At 42.3% G+C, this 19,527-nt stretch overlaps 1 protein-coding gene across 3 annotated transcripts in view; it reads left to right on the forward strand.

The window, feature by feature from the left end:
* Nucleotides 1-19,527, forward strand: part of OSBPL5 (oxysterol binding protein like 5) — a 181,990-nt gene that overhangs the window by 127,681 nt on the left and 34,782 nt on the right. For all 3 annotated transcript variants that reach the window (XM_055814115.1, XM_055814116.1, XM_055814117.1), the window contains exons 4-7: nucleotides 5,087-5,167; nucleotides 5,832-5,933; nucleotides 7,527-7,730; nucleotides 13,596-13,680. In XM_055814115.1, coding sequence (XP_055670090.1) covers nucleotides 5,087-5,167; nucleotides 5,832-5,933; nucleotides 7,527-7,730; nucleotides 13,596-13,680 — 472 coding nt within the window. The remainder of the gene's footprint in view (nucleotides 1-5,086; nucleotides 5,168-5,831; nucleotides 5,934-7,526; nucleotides 7,731-13,595; nucleotides 13,681-19,527) is intronic.

Below are 19,527 nucleotides of genomic sequence, written 5' to 3' on the forward strand. Positions count from 1 at the left end.
TTAATTGATGGGTAATCTTTCCTAATGCAAAGCTTGTTTGTCAGTAAGAATTATTTCACTGACTGCTTTGCTTTGGATGAGCTGTTAATTTACAGCAAAATAAAAAAGTTTTTAAAAAATCTTTTCATAGTAAATTGAAAACAAAGTTGTCTAAATGCAATTGAGGTATCTGTGAATATTCACATCAGTAACCAAAAGCTCTTCACTTCTAATGTTGAAGCCGGCATTTCCATAGTGTTTATACTACTTCAGAAACTTTTGCTTCATTTCTTTTATTTCTGCAGTGATACAGATCTGTAGCAATTGTATGATGGAAAAGATACTGGAGAAATTATCTGTGAGCAAGGATGAATCTCCCATGTGATGACCATTTTTGCTTTCACGAAACATAACTTATGACCCCGGCTACTTTTGTTCTGCCTTCAAATTCCCATCTGATTTTATCTTTCTCTCACTTGGATGCGAAGAAGAAAAAAGAGCAACTTGTCAGCTGTCACTGCTGTTACCATACTGACCACAGCCTGAGAATGACTTTTTGTAAATGTTGCTGATTTGGAATATTTCTGTCTGTCTCTCTTTCATTACACATTTTTTGTGTCCGTCCTATGCATCAGGGATTGTTTGTGCTCAAGAACAGGATATTCCTCTTGCTGTCCTCCAAGGCACGGCATGCCGATGGGCTGGCATCCCCCACCAGCGTCGATCCCAGACTGTTTTTCTGTGAAATGACTTGGTTCCTCTTGGAACTGAAGTCACCAAAAAGACACTGCATCAGCATAGCACTGTTGTGAGGACTCTATGTGCTCTCTTACAAAGCCTAGCAGAAGTGTGGGGTATTGTGATGACTGCTAATAATCAGCAGTGGATCTGCAAAGCTACATGACTGAGATGGAAGGGAACAGAAACGTAACTGGGATAAAAAGTATGTCTCTTGAATACAGTACAGCCCATCATCAGCCAGCAAGGTCATCACTCAGTCCTGGACAGGACAGATCTGGTGAGAGAACTAAAGAGACACCACCTTTTCCTACCCCTGCAAGTGCTGCTGCATGCCCTGGTAAAAGGTTTTGGCAGATTAACAGTCTTCACTCCTTATAATTATGAGAACCAGTATATGGAAAACACACCTATTGCTTTCTTACTAGAATATTCCAGTTGTGGGTTTTTTAAAAAAAATTTAAAAGGATACCAGTTCCCTACCCTCCCACTGTACAAAGTCTCATCTCTGGTTAATACTCTTCACCCGTTGCTGCAGAGAGAAGGGGCCAGATTCTGATATCCTGCACAAGCATTATCCCGGTGTCCTTGAAAGATTTGCTGTGATGACAAATGGTTTCTCTTCGTTTCTGCCAAGCTGAGAAAGGCAGGGCAACTGAAGGGCATCATTAAATGCTCTTGATGTGTCTTAGCAATGTAAGGCCCTGCTGTACCTTAGGGATCTTTAGAGGTGATGGCCCAGGTTTACTGACCCTTACATATGCCACAAGGTACAATCAAAACTATTAAGATGGATGCATGTAAAAAGTTGAAATCATATTACTTCAAGTCACTTAGCATGTTAAATCTGGAAGAACCGTGCATTGCTATCAGCAGCACAGGGGCCTGTGGTATGCAGTGCTGGGGCTTTCGATCCCACCTTTCCTGGGGAAAGGCAGGAACTTCAGATCCAGAAATGCAATGCTTTTCACTCTGTAGACCTGGAAGTCACCTGCAAGCAAACTGCTGTTTAGGATCTGTGATGATGCACTCTCATAAGCATAACAAGAAGCAAAGTTGGCATGAAGAAACAATCAGTTTGCTTCATTAAACAAGTAACTGGGGAACAGCATCACGATTCTGAAAACAGAAGCCCCAGGTCAGACACATCTGAAGGCTTGTCCATGGCTCCTAGATAAAGCCATGTCTTGGTATTAGTAAAATTTTTCTCTCTCTTCATAAAGCTTGGTCATTTTACAACTGTCTCAGAGAGCTGCCCCATTTGTCACACAGCTGGCACAGCACAGTGCTTGGGACATGGCAGCACAGATTCTCCCGTGCCTGGAAATTCTTACGCAGGCAGCGAGGGACATTTGCTACTGCTTCTTTCTCATCCGTTCTTAAGTCTGCCTCAGTGTGCACTATCCCTGTGGCCATGCTTCCGTTTACAAGTAAGGTTCACAAATTCAGCGTGTCTGGATGTAGCTCGTGGAGCTGGGGGGGGCAGTGCCTGAAGGAAGCAGCACACTGGTTCAGGAGCCCACTGCAGCAGCCTCCAGGGCTGTTAATCCAGCTGCTTTGACCAAGTGAAAGGCCAGTTTGTAACAGTTTCGGACAAATTTCACTGAATTTATTAAGCTTCTAAAGGCTATGGTGGTGTAAGGGGAGATTATCCCTTCATCCGCTGTTGCGTGCTGTGGCTTTGTAACACACACAGCAGCGTGGGCTGGCATCGGGCATGCGGTGTCCTTGGTCACGGAGCTACGAGTCACCTCTCCTGAACAGGCAGAATCAATGTCTCTCTGTGTAAGCATCCCAGGTTTGAAGTCTTGTGGTTGTTTAACTCTATTTTTAGTATGACCTAGAGAGACTCCGAGGAGGAGGCAGGGGTGGCTGGTAGAGCAGTCAAGAGTGCCTCTGTCTGTGTTAATGCTGGTTCTCCACAAGCAGCAGGTTTAAGGGCTCAGGTTCACACGGTTTGTGGCAGTTGTTGAAAGCTTTTCCGAATTCATCTTCAAGTAAATTTCCTCAAGCCAAGTGAGCTTAGGGGCCAAAATTTTATTCTTTATATAAATGCTAAGGTGTAATTGTCTAGACAACAAGTAACTGTAGCTTGTTTAAATTAGTTGAGCAAAAAGCATTCATTACGTCCTGATGCTTTGCAGACACCTGAGCAGGATTTCCTAGAGTCTCGGGGACATCTGTGCTTTTTCTGCTTCTCACGCTGGCCAATTAGGAATAGTGCACACAGCGTTTCTCTCTGCATCTGATCTCTCCTGCTGGAGGGAGTGAAATTACCAATAAACAGTTGGCTCATAGTTGTGTCTCAAGGACAGGACATTCTCCCTGCTAATTGGGAGAAAGGGGGAGAATTCTTCTGACCAGTTTCAGAGGGCACATGTCTCAAATCATGAAAGCATAATCCCCTAATAAATCCAAAGGATTCTTGCTCGGAGACATTTAAGCACTTAGAAATGTTTCCTTATAAAGAAAAGCTTATAGTATGCCTCCCAGATGCCTACTACTACCCTTTGAAATGTGACAAAGACCCTGTGGGCACAATTCTCTGCTGAAATGTCATATCTGTGCCGCGGTCCCCACCATAAATCTTGTGGTTTTTTACAGTGAAGTCTCATGCACAGAAATATAGAATATGTATCAGAGACTACATTACAGGTAGAGGAGGCAGGCTTAGCTTTCTATTAAACCAAAAATGGCAAATACCGAATAGTTTGCAGGAGTCCAGGAGCTTGCATTTTCTCTTTCATTGCTAAGTTGACTTTAGACCAGATGATCAGATGAGGGACTTCACTGGTCTTTATGTGCCATCGTAGAGTTTTCATTTCTCTAATTATTCTGAAGTATCGTGTAGTTTTGGTTGTAGTGAAAGACTGCTGTAAGGGTTATTTGAGAAAAAGTAATAGGTTCTACAGTGACTCTGCCTCTTTTGCAAATTGCACCTTCTGCCCCTGATTTCTAATCCTGCGTTACCCACAAAGAGTTTTGCTCAACTGAGCATGCACCCTTATCTCCCATTGTTGCTCCGGCCACGGTCTCTAAAGCATAGTTGATGACCTGTTTGCTGTGATCTGGTCATGCATTTGCGTGTTTTTATCTAAGTTGTGTGAAAAGGACTGATCTGAATGTCATTAAATATTTTCCTGCGCACCCTGGTGTTCAGCATGGTTTGTGGCTGTAGCAGCCAAAGAGGTTTCTGTGTCACTGGAAGGGAAAAAGGAAGTCGGTCCCTCAAAACTGAAGGTGCTGTAAAATGATTGCATCAACTCATGACATAAAGGAGAGAGAGTTGGAGAGCCTAGTGGATTTGTTTCACATGGCAGTGAATTTATAGATGGGAACTACATTTGATAATTTTTTTTCCTTAGTACAACTCATTTTTGTGTCATGCTCATTAGATCAAGGGGGCCAAGGGCTGAGCTTTTTCACAAACTGTCATGTGTAAGCAGGAGAGCCAGTGCCTGACCCCAAAAGATCGCAGGCTGAATGCATTAGACTCATGAAAGACTGGAAGGAAAAGAGGTACAGAGAGAGAAAGTAACTTTCCCAAGGTCATGTAAAATACAGTCTAGACTGGCAGAGTCTAGACCGTACCATAATTCTCACGTCACTAGCCCTCCCCGGGTTTTGGACGTTTTGCTGACAGTAGTTACCCAGGTAGGGGTCCTCGTTGTGAGTTGGGCTCCAGAGAGCTGTAGTCTCTAAGCATACATTATTTTCACAACAGTAATATTGTGACTGTGGCTAACAAAAGTAAAGCATTTTTTCAGCCCGTCAGCACAATCGAGAGATCAGTCTGTAGCCTCTGAAAACGAATTTAAACAGCACTGCCACTATCAAATGTGATTTGAAGTGACTGTATATTTTGTACCTCACTTCACAAGGCCAAGATGATGATGATGATGATATCCTGTATTATCTGTAACATGATGAGGTCATTTCTTGCCCACTCATGTTTCTGGACATTTCAGCTAGGGCAACAGTCATTGCCAATGTCAAGTCTAGTTCTGAAAGATCTGTACCAGCTTCCCCATAATTTTTATTCCAGTAATTGAAATGCTTTCAGATCTGAAAAGAGATGGGCAGTTTTCAAAGTCAGGAATAAGAATAGGGGGGTTGTTTGGTTTTGTTGTATTTTACCAAGATGAATGGTTGCATGGGAGAAATATGAAGAAAATTTGGTGGGGATTTTAAAAAGTAAGTTTGGACTGCACTGCAAATACGCATTTTCTGTGCCTGCCTAGAGTTCGGCTGCTGAACTCTGCAGTCAGCTCTTTCATGGGTTCCTGGAAGATATAAATGACTCTTCGTTAGACCATAAATTGAATATCTTCATGTTAACACATTTGTATTTCCTCTCTTCTTTTTTTAGATTGAATATAAGCTTTGCAATGGGTCTGACAAAGAGTGTGTGTCTCCAACAGCCAAATTCACAAAGAAGGAAACACTGAAGGTATGTGCAAAGCAGCCAAGTCAGCATCAGCTGACTTTCTTTTGCAAAACAAGTAGTACCTTCCAAACAAACCATTGGGAACTACTCTGAGTCATTTCCCAAGACTCAGAGAAGCCTCTGACTCTTCTAGGAGTCATTATAGGCCAAGGGCATTCACAGGCTTTATATATGGGTAAGATTATGTACTGCAAACAGAACAGATCAGTGTAATTATTTCACGTTGTTTGTATGTTCCAGAGCTACTGGGCACCTCAGGAGGATTGTAGTCTTTCAATTGGTCTTGTTAGGAGGGGTACGCCTAGGCAGTCTGAGCAAATTATTGCTTGAACACTTGCCTGTCTACCAAACCAAAAGTACAAATAATTTGGTTTGGATGAAATTAGATTTAATCTGTTTAGTTTCAGGGGTAGGGACTATTGGGTATTCAATCTCTTTCCATTACTCCCAAAGGAAAAAACAGATTAGATTCTATTTAGTGGAACTTCAGGAACAAAGAAAATACCTGCTATCCTGTTATGCTTTTGTTCTTTCTTGTGCTTATTTCTGGGGAACCTGTGCTGGGTCAAGTTCTGTGTTATATGTGGCTGTCCTTAATGCATTACGTTCTTTCCTCCCTGAAAGAGGCCATGATTACAGCTGCTGTATTTTCTCTGTTCTCAACCAGGTACAAAAAAAAAATTACAGACAGGAGAAGAAAAGAGCTACCAAACAACTCTTCAGTGCTCTAAAGGATCCCAGCGTAGTGATCACAGCAGACTGGCTGAAGGTATTTAATACAGACTATTGCTTCTGAGGGCTGTAGGAAAAAATAAGTGAGAAGTTGTCGATGTGTCTGAGACTTGTACTGGCACTTTTTTTCACTGAAGGAAGACTGAATAATTTTGAGTTGAAGTTGCTGTAAAGCCGTACTTAAATAACGGCTAGAAAAGTGGAGTTATGGGGAATATTTACTTTCCATCTTAACCTAATTCAATCCATCTGTATCATGTTCTTAAGTAGCAAAAAGGTCTCAAAAAGTGCATAGTGCAAAAGGAAGTGATAACGTTTCTTTCTTTCTCCCTCTCTGAAATTGGAATCTGCTGGCCTCTTCTCATAGATTTGTTTTTGTACTGAAGGGGGAATAGACAGACTAACAGCCTGGAAATGGGCAGATACAGCTTGTTCTATATATGGTTGGATTTTGTGTTGTCACAGCACAAAATGAAACATATTGGACCTGATGACAACTGTAATTTCTTCTTGTGCAAAGACTCAACTAGTGACAGCTTCTCATTGAAGTCTGAAACTTTGTATGTGCAAAATAAATTTGGATTGACGTTGAGAGACCTTACCTTTGAGCACTGTTTTTCTCCTTGTTTGGGGCCATTTAGTCTTCTTGACTAATAGTGAATTGATTGCCCCTTTTATCGTGACAAAACTTAATTTCCAAACACCGTTAAATACATAGCTCTAAAAATAAAAAGTAATGTGGGATTTCATGAAACAATACTATCGCATTCGACCGGTGTGGAAAACCTCCAACATTGTTCTATGAGCAGTATTAGAGGCCAGAAAAGTGAGATGCATGTGGTTTATTTGAGAAATTAGATTGGCAATAAAATGTGTCCAGAGTTTAGTGTTGATGATAGATAAATATAGAGATACTTGTTTTTAATATAAAATGCCTATTGCCTGTTTGCTGTGGCTGGAAATTTCTGGTTCAGCAACAAATAATGCTGGACCACAAAAACAGAACAGTGTCATAAAATTTGAAGCTTGGCCTATGTACATTGAAGATATGAAGACCTTAGGCAAAATCTAACCTTACTGAGAAACTTCCCCATTCTTAAAGCTGTTATCTTTAATATACACTATCAGAGTTAATGTTTTCTTACAGGAGAGAGAGTGCATGGAGTAAACCAGCCGGAGAAAGTGCTTTTAAAAATGGGGTATTTGACAAAACCCATTAACACCTCTCTTATGCAGAATGCTATTAAAATGACTTATAAGTCAAGTTAGACTAGCTATAACATTTTTCTGTGCAATGTTCTAATTGGAGTGTCTTCCATGATTATTAACAAATCACACTCACATCAGCCAGCAGTGCTGGTTGTCTAAAATATTAAGCAAGCTGCTCACACTAAGCCAGTAATAAAAATATGAAGATTAGATTCTGATAGCCAGATTCACAAGGTCTGGGATTTTGCCATGAGAACCATAGGACTGCTCAGATACTGCATTGTGTTTTCCTAAGTGCATCGTAGTGTGGCCTTGGGAGAAACGTATACTGGCAGTACTGTATAAATACTGAATAAATGCTGTTTCTCTTTTAAGGAGCAACTTAAGTGCCATTTTTTGTTCCCTCCCTGCTTCCCTCCAGATTCGTGGGACTCTGAAGAGCTGGACCAAGCTGTGGTGTGTTCTGAAACCAGGAGTGCTGCTGATTTATAAGACGCCAAAGATCGGACAGTGGGTTGGGACAATCTTGCTCCATTCTTGTGAGCTGATCGAGAGACCCTCCAAAAAGGATGGCTTCTGTTTTAAACTTTTTCATCCTTTGGATCAATCAATCTGGGCTGTAAAGGTAACAAGCCTGATGCGTCAAACAACCTCTTCTGGGTCACCAAAGAGTCTGAGCACTAGTATTAGCTGGCATTGATATTACCTAGATTTGCAGTAACTCAGTTGCTGTTAGTGATGGTGAATTGACTGCATCAGAAGATTAAAGACACCAAAGCTTGGTCATAATATGACATCAGAGGAATGTGGTGCATTGTGAGTAGTGACACAAATGTGTCATTCCTGGTGTATAGATGCATGCATAGAATGAAGAAAGGGGAAACACGTTAGTGCAGGAAAAAGGATCAATACTTAGAAGCTATATCAAGCCATGGCCAACATCTTTAAAAAGAGATGAGATATAAACCTTAATTAACTGACTTCTGCGAAACAAGGATACACAAAACACCGAATGCTTTGCACAGCGTTGGAAGAGGGCTGGCAAAGTGACAAAAAACGGATTAATAATGTGACTTTTTTCTCTAGTGCCTCTGAGGTTTGCGTGCGTTTGTGATGGACTTGGAACTCAGTGGTCTGCTCAAGCCTTGATGGTTCCAGAAAAGTGTGACTTTGGATAGGTTGCCTTAGTTTTCTCTTCTTTGAAATGGAAATAGTGAGGTTTTCTCCCCTTCACTTTTGAGTTGTTTTTCAGTCGTGTTGTTACCCACAGACTGAAACAGTCTATTCCTATACACACACAATAACTCCTGCAGTGACCTCTGGATCTCCCTGTAATGCAAATGATTAGTAATTTCTCACACTTCCTAAAATAACTCCCTGCAAATTGGAGAGAGCTGCATTTCTTTTTTTTTTTTTCTTTCCTTTAAAAATAGGCAAAATGAAAAAAAATATTATCTAATGCCTATAAGCAAAGAGCAAGACCCCAGTACCTCCTGAGAAGCATGAGAGCAACATCTCTTGGATACCCTGAAGACAAAACTCAAATGTTCTTGAATTCTTGTTTCCCCATTAAAAACAGTGACTCAGCAGAGTTACTGCAGACATAAATTCTCTAGGAGACATCACCGGTGTAAGCAAGGCATTACAAGCTAGTGCCTTGCTGCAAGGTGGTCAGCAGAGTAAATCTGTTTGGAAAGACGCCTGTGAAAGCGATGAAGGCATTTGTCATTGGCATCAGAAGATCTAACAAAATGGAGGGGAAGCCCTGTGGGAGCAGATCAAAAGGCTTACTCCTGCTCATCCCTGCAGTTAATTGAACAGTTCTAAACACAACTGTACAATCACTGTAAAAAGTCTTGCAATTTTTAATAAGGTAGGAGGAGAGAATTAAAATTAACCTCAAAAACCAGGGGTAAGAACTGCTATTTTCTGACAGTAGCTCAGCTCTGATCTCTGCTTAGATGCAGTGCTTTTGCTTTAAGTCCCAAAGGTTTCATTGCTACCTTGCTTATTCAGTTTTGAGAGTTCTGATGCTTTTTTAAATCAGAGCATGCACCCCAGAGAGTTGCTGATCATTTGCTGTCCCTGAACAAAACAATTCCTTGTGACTTGACAGGTCAACTCAATTCTGCTGAGAAGGACCGTCAGGTGAAGTGGTGAAAAAGTAGAATCAAAAGTGCAGCCAGGTACGGAAAAGTAGTGTCTCTGACATATCTGAAGTGTTGTGCTAGAATGCCCTTCCTTTGATACGAGTCATCCAAAAGCAGGAGGAGCTTTTATCAATATGCATATGTATCTGAGCGTGTGTATGTATATCTAAATCTTGTCGCTTTTTAGAAAATATATGACAGAAATAGGAATTAGTGTATTAAATATGAAGGGAATATATCTCTGAAAACATTCGTGTACTAGAGGAAGTCCCAAGAGATTTTAATTTTAAAGTCAAAGTAATACACTAACTCATTTGAGACAAATATTTAGAAAGTTAACATCTGAGCTGCGTAGTAGGATATTCCCTGAAACCTGAACTCAGCGTGGGTTGTTATGTGTGGTAGATGCTTTCAGCCACAAGGTGAACACCAAAATACACATCAAGAAATCCACCAGTGAACTGCTTGATGTCAGAGAAGCTGTCTGCACTCTGACAACAGTTTTAAGGCTAAAACTGCTAAAAATACTGTTTCATTTTATGTCATTTCATGGCCACCTTTTAAAGCAACTGGAGCAGAATTGAGTGATGTACACTGGTTCTGTATAACTGTGCAAAGAAAGCCTATTTCTCGTGAAATATAGATTAGCCTGAGCTTAAGCAAAAAGCCCAAGTTACTGTCCATCACAATAGAAATAAGATCTGGCTAAACAGCTTTCCCTTTTGGCTAAAATGGCTTGTGAGATTTTCAGGTGTTTTCCAGACTGGAGTTGATGGTCCAGCTTTGACTCACATCAGTGGACTTGCAGCTAACTCAGGGTAATTGATGAGCACCTTTGTACATGTTGGCCTGGCTGCTCAGCAGTTTTTGGATCTAACTGCAGGGTTCAGTCCTGGAACAAATGTCTGGTTCAAGCACTGCCCTGCGCATTTATAGTTGTGCTAGCCAAGTAAGTCTGATGGGCAGGCATTTAACTCCGATTAGAGCAGGGCAAAATTTTGGGGTACCTTTCAAATGGCAGGTAGGTAAGCTGTAAGACCACTACTTATAGTTGAAAGCTAAATATTTGCACCAGGGAACTGTTTTTCCTATAAAACTCTCAGATGTCTAGAGCTATCTTAGAAACATTGCTAAGGGGAGAGAGTCCTTTGTTCTACACTGCTTCCCTGGCTTTTCAGTGGTTTTATCCTGAAACTCCTGCACAGTGCAAATGGATTACACCTTTAACCTGTTTGCTCTGCCTGGACCTTTGTAACCCAAGACCAAAACTGCCAAAGTCTCAAAATCAGTCAGCTGCGCAAGCAGCAATAGAAAAGCTTCCCCCTCACACTCCGAGTGCTGCCGCAGAGGCCCTTTGTCCATTGCGTGAAGGCGGCGGGATCCCACGCTGCTTCAGGGAAGACACTTTTTGCCAAGATGACTGCAGGACACCTGGTGATCAGTGTGGGGGTGTGAGGGCCTGTCCTCTTGCTTCGCAGAGGGAGTACAGGGCTATCAGCTGGCAGGGTTTGCTCAGCTGTCCCCCAGAAATGTCCTGGAATAGTTGCATTTTCCCTTTGAGCTTGCTCAGAAGCTGCTGAGCAGTGTGATGTGGGAAGGCGTTTATTGACTGCAGCTTGTTCTGACATTTATTTAGAATGCTAAATGAGTGGGGGTCTGACCCACCGAATCTGGGAATATATATAATTTGAATTTTGCTGATTTTAAGAACTTTTGAGTCATTCCTTTAAAGAAAAAGTTCTAGTAATGGGCTTATGCTGCCACTTTTACAGTTGTTTGTTCTACTCCATAGTATAACACAGTTAGTTTCATCTTCGTCCTTACAGTTATCCATGGTACCGCTGATGAAAGGGATTCTTTCCCCTTTTTTAAGCTTTGTTTTAGGACTCTCCAAAACTAGTCATGCTATCTAAAACAGTGTGAGTCCACTCCTTTTTCCAAAGCCTAATCAGCATCTGTTTGATAATGCCTTTTGGGTCTCAAATCAAATGTAAAGACGGGAATGATCTCAAGATGATCCTTTCTTCACTCTGCTGTCTAGAGGCTGCAGCTGAGCTCTGGGTCCCAGTGCAGCAGGGAAAACATTAACTTTTAGTGAGAGATAATTGTCTTGGAGGTCTTAGACTCTAAACAGGCATGATGCTCAAATGCTGGGAGACAGAAAGCATTACCGTCTTTGCCGTGCAGATGCAGAGCCTCATTTTCTCTGTGGAGATGTTGACTTTATTTTTACGGCCTACTCTTCTTTTCCTCTTCTTTCTGTGGGAAACAGGCCACTCCATGTATGTCCATGCCTTACTATTGAATATATTTCCAAAGTGACCTGGCTGCTCCTCGTGTTTATCCACATGCCTAAATGTCTGTTAAAACCTCATGTTATTCCCTCCTTCCCTTTCTTCCCTTTGCTCCATTTTTTTTGGTAATGGTTCTCTGGATCTGTACTGTTTGGCTGTGGGTTTTTCCTCCAACAGAGCAAATACCAACCTCTGCGCTGAAAACACAAGTAGTGGTGTGGTCAACAGCTCTCAAACACCCTGCTCAGCTGCAAGCTACCGAAAGGGAAAATGCCATTGGGAATGATGCCTGATTGCATTAATGTCACTAGTAATGTCTTAAGCTGCTCTGTTCTGGTTTACTAATCTAATCTCAACTTTGCCAGTCCTCACTATTAAGCCTTTAAACAGTCTTAATTTTGTGAAACTCTTGTGGGAGAGGGGAAGGGGAAAAGAAGTGAGTAACAAGGATCCCGGTTTCTCCTGGCAGCAGCAGAACCCTGCAGATGTGAAGACCAGAAGCTAGGCTGGAGACTGTTGTCTTCTCAGCACTACATCTTTGTGGCATACACTCAGAGACAATTTGGTGCTTGTCCTATGCTTGCACTCTTCTATTCTTTCCATTCAAACCAAACTCTTTGGTTTTCTGGGTGGAACTCCGAAACAAAAATCCAGATGAAACCACCATTTAACTACCAGACACTTGTATACCAGAGCAGTTTTCGGTAGCAGTTTACTTGCTCACCAGCTAACGCTAGGGAGAAGGCCTTCTTGCAGGGAGCAGAATGGAATACTGCAAAGGCCCGTGTAAGGGAGGAGAGGCATACTCAAACTGCAAAAATACGTCTACAGATTTTCAGCATTGTGTGCTATTCTCAAGAAACTCAGGGAAATATTTATTTGAGCAGACTCCCAGTTCCACCCTGCAGTTGGCATAGTGGTTCTGTGAGTATTGGTGACATTTTCTGCTCTGCATTTATTTCTGTCATGATGTCTGCGTATTTGAGAAAGGATCTGCTTTCATGTTTGTTACAAAGTGAGGAAGAGGAGGAGCTGAAGGAGGCTGGGTCACTTTGGAAATGCAACGGAGGAGGAGTGACTCCTATTTATTTCAGCCAGGTTGTGGCATGAAGCCCATACAATGGGAGTATGAAGCTCTGCTCACTGGGTACAGGAACTGCCTTTTTTAGCAGCTTCTGGAGCTCGAAAGAGGGGAAAAACAGGGAGGAGATCAAGGTGGGAGCCTGTGGTTCTGCTCAAAGCAGTGCCTAATCCAAGATGGACTCTACCTCCCTGGCAGTCATTTCTGGAGGGTTGCGCTGAACGGATTGTGGCAGGATGTTTACCAGACACTGTAATCTTTTTTTTTGCTACAGCTCTTAAACCAAAGGCAACATAAACAAGCAAAGCCTACTTTTGTTAAAGCCTGAAGGGGCCGTTACCCCAGGCACCACAACATAATGTTCTCAAAGGGTCTGGACGTACAGGTGAAGGGGGCTGCATCCCAGCAGCATGTGTCCATGCTGGGAGACGTTTGGTCCCGAGTCTGTGGTTTTCCCTGTCTCCTCCTTTCCCACAGACAGGTTTGCAGGATGGAGTTTCCCCTTTGTTTCCTTCCAGAAAAGCTGTCATTGCCTCTCTGCTAGAGGCACTCACAGCGCAAGGTGTGGGTTCTGCCACACTGCCAGGCTGCAGACAGACTCGGTGCGTGTTGTGTGGGACATTCTGTTCAGGTGTTGCACAAAGATGGCCAATAGAAAATATTTGACTGTTTTTGTCCCAAGCAACAGAAATGAGATTCTTCCATTCCTGAAGATCTGAATAAAACAGAGTAGGTTTTGGACTGAGCATTGGTTAGACCAAGCCCCATTTACGTCAGAGTTCATTACTGCTTTGGAGTTGCAGCAGCAATATCATGATTACTGATGAGTCTATAAATTACTCCATCTGCTCCTTCCTTCTCTCCTATCACAAACATCAACACTCTGCCCAGGAAGGGTAGAACGACGCTGAACAGGCCATTGCATCTTCTGTGCCTTACATCTTTTTGTCTGGGTGCATTTCCAGGGCCCAAAGGGAGAAAATGTTGGTTCGATCACTCAGCCTCTTCCCAGCAGCTACCTGATTTTCAGAGCAGCCTCTGAATCGGATGGTAAGTTTTGGTCTTTGTTTGCCTTCTCCGGATTGCATACCCTGTGCTAGTTAAGAAAATAGGTTGATGCAAACAGAAAGGCATGTGAAGGAAAAAGTGGCTGCTCACCCAGCTTGAGATGCCGTTCATTAGCAATGGTCGGAATAGGTCAAGCATACTACAGGCACAGTTCGCATTCCTCAGTGAACGGCCACCTTTCTGGGCATGTGTGTGCAAGAAGGACTTAGGCTTGTAGCTGGGGAAAAAACACTTAAGTCAGTATGTATATAGTATACTAAAGGATGAACGGAGTTGATCCCAAAATTGGGATGAGAGAAGGGCTTAACTGTTTCCTCAGTTCAGCAGAGACTTCAGTGGGTTATCTGCCTATGTCTTATGCTAGGTAGCGATCTGTTGGAGGAAAATAATACAGTAATACTGAAGAACTGTTGATAGATCTCTCTCAACCACCAGAATTTTCCTGTCAACTTGCTGTACCATGGTTTACAGTATAGCAGGCCCAGATGCTGGTGACTCCACATGTAAAATACCATTCTGGGAATTCACAAAATTATGGAAGGTAAATTTAGGTCAATACATAACGGGCATGCCAGCTTGCTATGTGAAAATCTCCACAAATTACTTTAGTGGACCTAAAAAATCAGTGATTTATAAGTAGATAAGAAGATTAAAACTCATTCCATTTGACCTTCGGTGTAATTTTATTTTTTTTTTCCATAGTGAATTAACCCAGGCTGTTCATTTTATGGATATTTTTCACCTACCTCACCAAGGGTGTTCATGTAGCCCATGTGCTCCTTTGGGTCTCATCTAGAGTAACTTTCAAGGACACAAGGATTTTTTTTATGGAGCACAGTGGGCTTTGAAAGTGGTGTCCTTCTGATCCAGAGGTTAAGTTTTAGGTTTTCCTGAAGGCTGGAAATGGGACAATGTCAAGTGCACATTTGACATGGCACTCAGAGTAGGAGGAAACCTTCTTTCATTACAGGCTGGGTGTGCTTTTCTTCCTAGTACTGTGCAAAGAGGGCTGTTGATAGGGAGGGATACCATTTGGACACTCAAAGCTGCTTGCAGATGCCAGTGTAGTGAAATGATATGAAGATAAGTGGAACTTGTAGAGCCGTAGAAGCACGTCTGTTTCTTTCAGTGTTATGCTTTCATAGCTTATGGAACATTACAGCTTATTTGTGTAATGAAATACAGGATTCCAAGCCGGCTCTGATTACCACCTGTCTAGAAAAGGATAGTTTGATACAATAGTCTCTTGGAGATAAAAAGTGCTGTTGGGGTAGAGCTGCTAAGTTACAGGCATTTCAAATCCTGAATGTACAGATATCCCACAGAATAGATATATGAAACAGTCCCACAGAGTTCTTAGGCACCAAATAGCTTCAACTACTGTCTGTCAATCCATACGTTCTAAATTATTATTTTTTTTTAGGGACCCATGTAACTTGTCTTTCCATTAACTTAATTAGAAAGTGTGCAAAGGGACCAATGTGGTCATTGTATATACTCAAGAGAAACTGCTGTCTCATAAAGTACTTTTTTTTTTCCTGGCATTTCAGCTACCTTCTAAATGAAAACTTTCATTCTGGTGGAGACCTAATGATCAAACCTTAAAGCCAGCCTGGTAAAGAGAGCTGTGGCTGAACTTCCACTTTCTCTTTTACAACGACTGCCGTACGTTAGGTTGAGTAGAATAGCTTTAGATTTGTTCTAAGGAACCTTGCCCATAAAGGCTCCCAAGCTAGCAGTAGCTCCCAAGACATCATCAGAGGTAAGACTTTTCTAGCTGTAATCTCTCTGTCTGGGTCACACAACGCCTGCTGAAAAAGCACAAAAGGGACCATATATGGGACATGAGAATTTTCAATATTTAAATGCCTGCGGGAAGCTTTGTGCCCAGTGAATTACTACGTGTCTCTGGTGTCATAAAAGCTTAAAATAGTGAGTTACTGAAACATATTTTAAAGCCAAGATTCTTGGAGAGCATGCAGAGGCCAGACAGATCGAAGTAGAGTTAGTTTAGGATTTAGTATGATTTTCCTGTACTGTGCTGGTTCTCTATAGTAGGGTCTTCAGGTTAGATGGAAAGCTAATGTGATCAAGGGAAGGAGGAGGAACTGTGATACCTGTCAATCAAATGTCATAAACACGTATGTAGAAAATAACTAGGTCTTTGATTAAGGGTGAAATAATATGTGCTCTTGAATAGCACTAGTGACGCCCTGGAGCCACCTGCACAGGTTTGGAGCACTCACATTATGCCTGGTAGATCCTCACAGTCTGAGGAGGTGACGTGGAAGCCAGCATGAAGTGAAGCTTTGGGATGTGTCCATTTAGCAGTGGACTTCACAAAAAAATGTGATACAGTATTGCACCAGAAATGCTAGCATGAAAAGTGGTGTAATTTTCAGCTGAATGAGAGTATTTGACTTCACAGCTGAGGTCAGTGAGCTGTGAGAGGTGGCTGTGCCTTGTGCAGGAAGGGAAGGATGTGAATCAGCAGGCAAGAGAGAGAAACAGCTGATACATCCAGGACAGCCTCCCTCCCAAACACCAGAGCTGTCCTGGCATCGCGACTGTGCCATGCTGCTTTGGTTCGTTAGCCTTTGTGGGGGCAGTTTTGGGGGTATCTGCTCCACTGAGCGGTGTAGACAGGCTGACAAATGGCCAAACACATGGTGTCACACTCAGAGGTGAGTGACTTAGGAACATTATTAACGTCAGTAGGTGGTATAAAACATATGCAGCCAAGGACACAAGGAATAGAAACTGTTACATTTAAAGAAATCTGTATAAACTGCAGCAAATTAAGGCTTGTACTTTGCAATTAATACAATTTGATTTTAAGCTCAGAAGACACTACTGAAATGGCTGTAGACTGTTACATAGCTTTACCTGTTGTAAAGAGGTGTCTCCAAGAAGGTGTACCTGAGTTTGTTTGGTTTCTTTAACGCACTGAACAAACATACAGGATGCAGTTCTGGTGAAGAGAGGCAGGAGCTGAAGGCAGAATGAGCCTAAGCTCGCTGACACAACTGGGGCAGGTGGAATCTGTTCCCTAGCATAATGTTAGCGTATATTTGTAGTATGTTCACATCTCCTCCGTAGATGCAATATGGTGTGAATCTACAGCATCTCTGAGGAGGTGTCCTGACCATCTTCTTCCCGTGTTAGTGGAAAAAGAACCACAGAGCATCTGGCAAATTTAACATTAATTCATAGAGGCCTCTGACTTACTGGGGAATATTGAGTTGCAGCGTATGTTAGATGTACAGTTCTGCTATCCGGGCAGCTATATCATGATCAGCAGCTACATGTCCTACTTCTTCTCTCAACATTTCAGAATGTCTTTCTCCCCCTCTGCTGTACCATCTGTGACAGACTGTTGGCAGGATTTAAGGTCCTGACTTCTGGACAGCCTGCAGAACCGCTGCCAAGCTACAGGAGATTTCACACTCAGAGACCACAGTAGCAGTCTGCTTTATGATGTGTTTTAAAGACACGTGGAAGGTCACGTCAGCCTACAGGCTCAACATGTACAGGCACAGGGTCTTTCTTTCTTGGCAGTTTCGGAAAAGAAAATTGCTTTTTCCAAACCAGTGACTGTATATGCATTTCGGGTTTGTGCTGATTCGTGGCTTAGAATTAGTAGTTTAAACCTGTCCCAAGCTTCCTGACTGGACCGTTCCAGAGCTGCCCCTGGGATTTCCAAACCAGTGCTCCAGACCTCCTAAGCATTTTGAGTCGCCTGCTTAAATCTCGTAGTGCGGATCTCCACCTTGCCACGGGCAGTGCCACCGAAGGGGTTGCTAGAGAAATTCAAAGTGGCAGATTACCAAGTGGTGAAGGCTTAACAGTGGAACTCTAAACCACACTTACATTTTGTTCCCTGTGTCTGTCCTCTCCTCCAGGCATGCTTTGGGTAGTCTCTGTTGCCTGATGTGGATGGAGTTGTGTGGAAATCCTGACGGCCTGGCTTACAGTGTTGTTATTTCATTGTTAGGCACTGGCCCTTCCCCCAGAATTGATGCCCTGATCTAGGGAGGAAATTAGATTACTGAAATAAGGGTCGCACACAGAAGCAGTGAACCAGGAGGAAGATTGCAATTTGATACCAAGTTCACAATGAAATGTATCAATGGATCCTGGCAGTACTGGGAAAAATAGAATTTACCTTCTCAGCTTTATGTCTGCCCTTCATATTTCTTAGACCTTTCACAGCAGTTTAAAATCCAGGCATTTGCAACCAGACTTCATTTAGCTCAGTGCATAAACTGTACCTGCAGCTAACTGAGAGATTGCATCCTTGCATCCTGACAGCCAAATTGTAAAAAATTATGCATTGTACATCAAAATAAGCAGTCAGCTGAATACGATGACCTTCATGTTCACTGACTGAACCAAATCAGCCTCTTCTTCATCATTCGTGATTTGTGTGCACTTGAGCAATATTCATCGTTTCCAGGTGACAGTCTACTTCAGGCTGATTTTTAAAAGCATCTATCTTGCAAGTGTGAGGCACGAGGCCAAAAGCTGGATGACTTTAATAATTCAAGAAGAATAATATTCCCTTAGTGATGCCTGTCTGGAGGAATGTATGGTTACTAGGTATGAGGCTTTTGAAGTCTTAATTGACAAGAGATTCATTCCAGACCTTCTGTAGCTACAGGAATGCAATGGAAAAAAAAGTATAGTCCCAGACTGAGATTTTGGTGTGCAACAATGTGATTCCATCTTGAGCAGATTTTTCTTATTGGTGAGTCCTGAGAGAACACTGGCTACTCCTCTAGGATCAGCTGTTGCAAGATGTGGCAGATAGACTTGGCACATCAAATTATGAGTTGTCCTAGGTGGGTAAAGAATTTCAAAGCTGAATAGCTTGGATGTTTTCAATACTGTTGTTCAATGCAAATACAATTCTGTGTGATATTGTTGTAATTTGGATCTGAAGACTATGACGGTCTCAAGTTATTCCTTGAACTGAACCTAGGTTAGCAGCATAGGCAATCTTCAGTTGTTTTGGGGGTTTTTTTTGCCAAGGGGGAGGAGAAGTGGTTTTCATCACTTGGTTTTAGTAGTTCTGTGAAAAAAAAAGTTGGTGCGAGTGCATGCCTGCTCCTGTTCAGCCTTGCAGCCTCCAGGTTTCCACATGGTGCCAGCAGTACGTGCAGACCCAGGAAGCATCCTACAGGGACCCATAGTGATTCCCGTTTGCACAGCTGTACTGCAGGAGTCGTCTCAAAGGACCACAAGGTGCTTTTCCAGCCTGCTGAGTCAGAAGACCTGGAGAAAGCATACAGAAGGTTTCAAAAAGTGTGGGATGCATGTTTGGCTTTGTTTTTACGAAATTGAGGCAACACACATCCTTTAGTAGCTTTTTCTTTCCCAAACCTTTGAAGAGGGAAGGAACTTTGGAACCCAGCTGTGTTTAACTGACTTTTCAAAGAGTTTACTTTTTCAAATTGTTGCTGATGACTGTTGTCATTTTATTGTAAACACATAAAACAGAAGAAAAGGGTTACAGGCCTACTGAGGGAAGACACCTCCATTTCTTTTTCTTTTTTTTTTTTTTCTTTTATTTTTAATTGAGCGAAGCTGAATGATGTGCAGATGTGTTCTGCTGACATCCCACTTTCCCAGGCCGTCAGTGACATGCCAAATGCTGTGATCATCATTTGTTAAAGTGATGTAGGGAATGGATATTGAAACCAATGATCAGTGCAAGAGGAGAGGCTGCTGCTACAAAAGAGAGCTAGTGCTAGCACTAGCACTCCGGTAGGACATCTGCTTTTGGTGCTTCAGGAGCAGCTTTGTCCAAGAGTCTCACTCTTTCCTCAC

This window comes from Falco peregrinus, chromosome 9 (assembly GCF_023634155.1).
Source record: "Falco peregrinus isolate bFalPer1 chromosome 9, bFalPer1.pri, whole genome shotgun sequence".
Classification (NCBI taxonomy): Eukaryota; Metazoa; Chordata; class Aves; order Falconiformes; family Falconidae; genus Falco; species Falco peregrinus.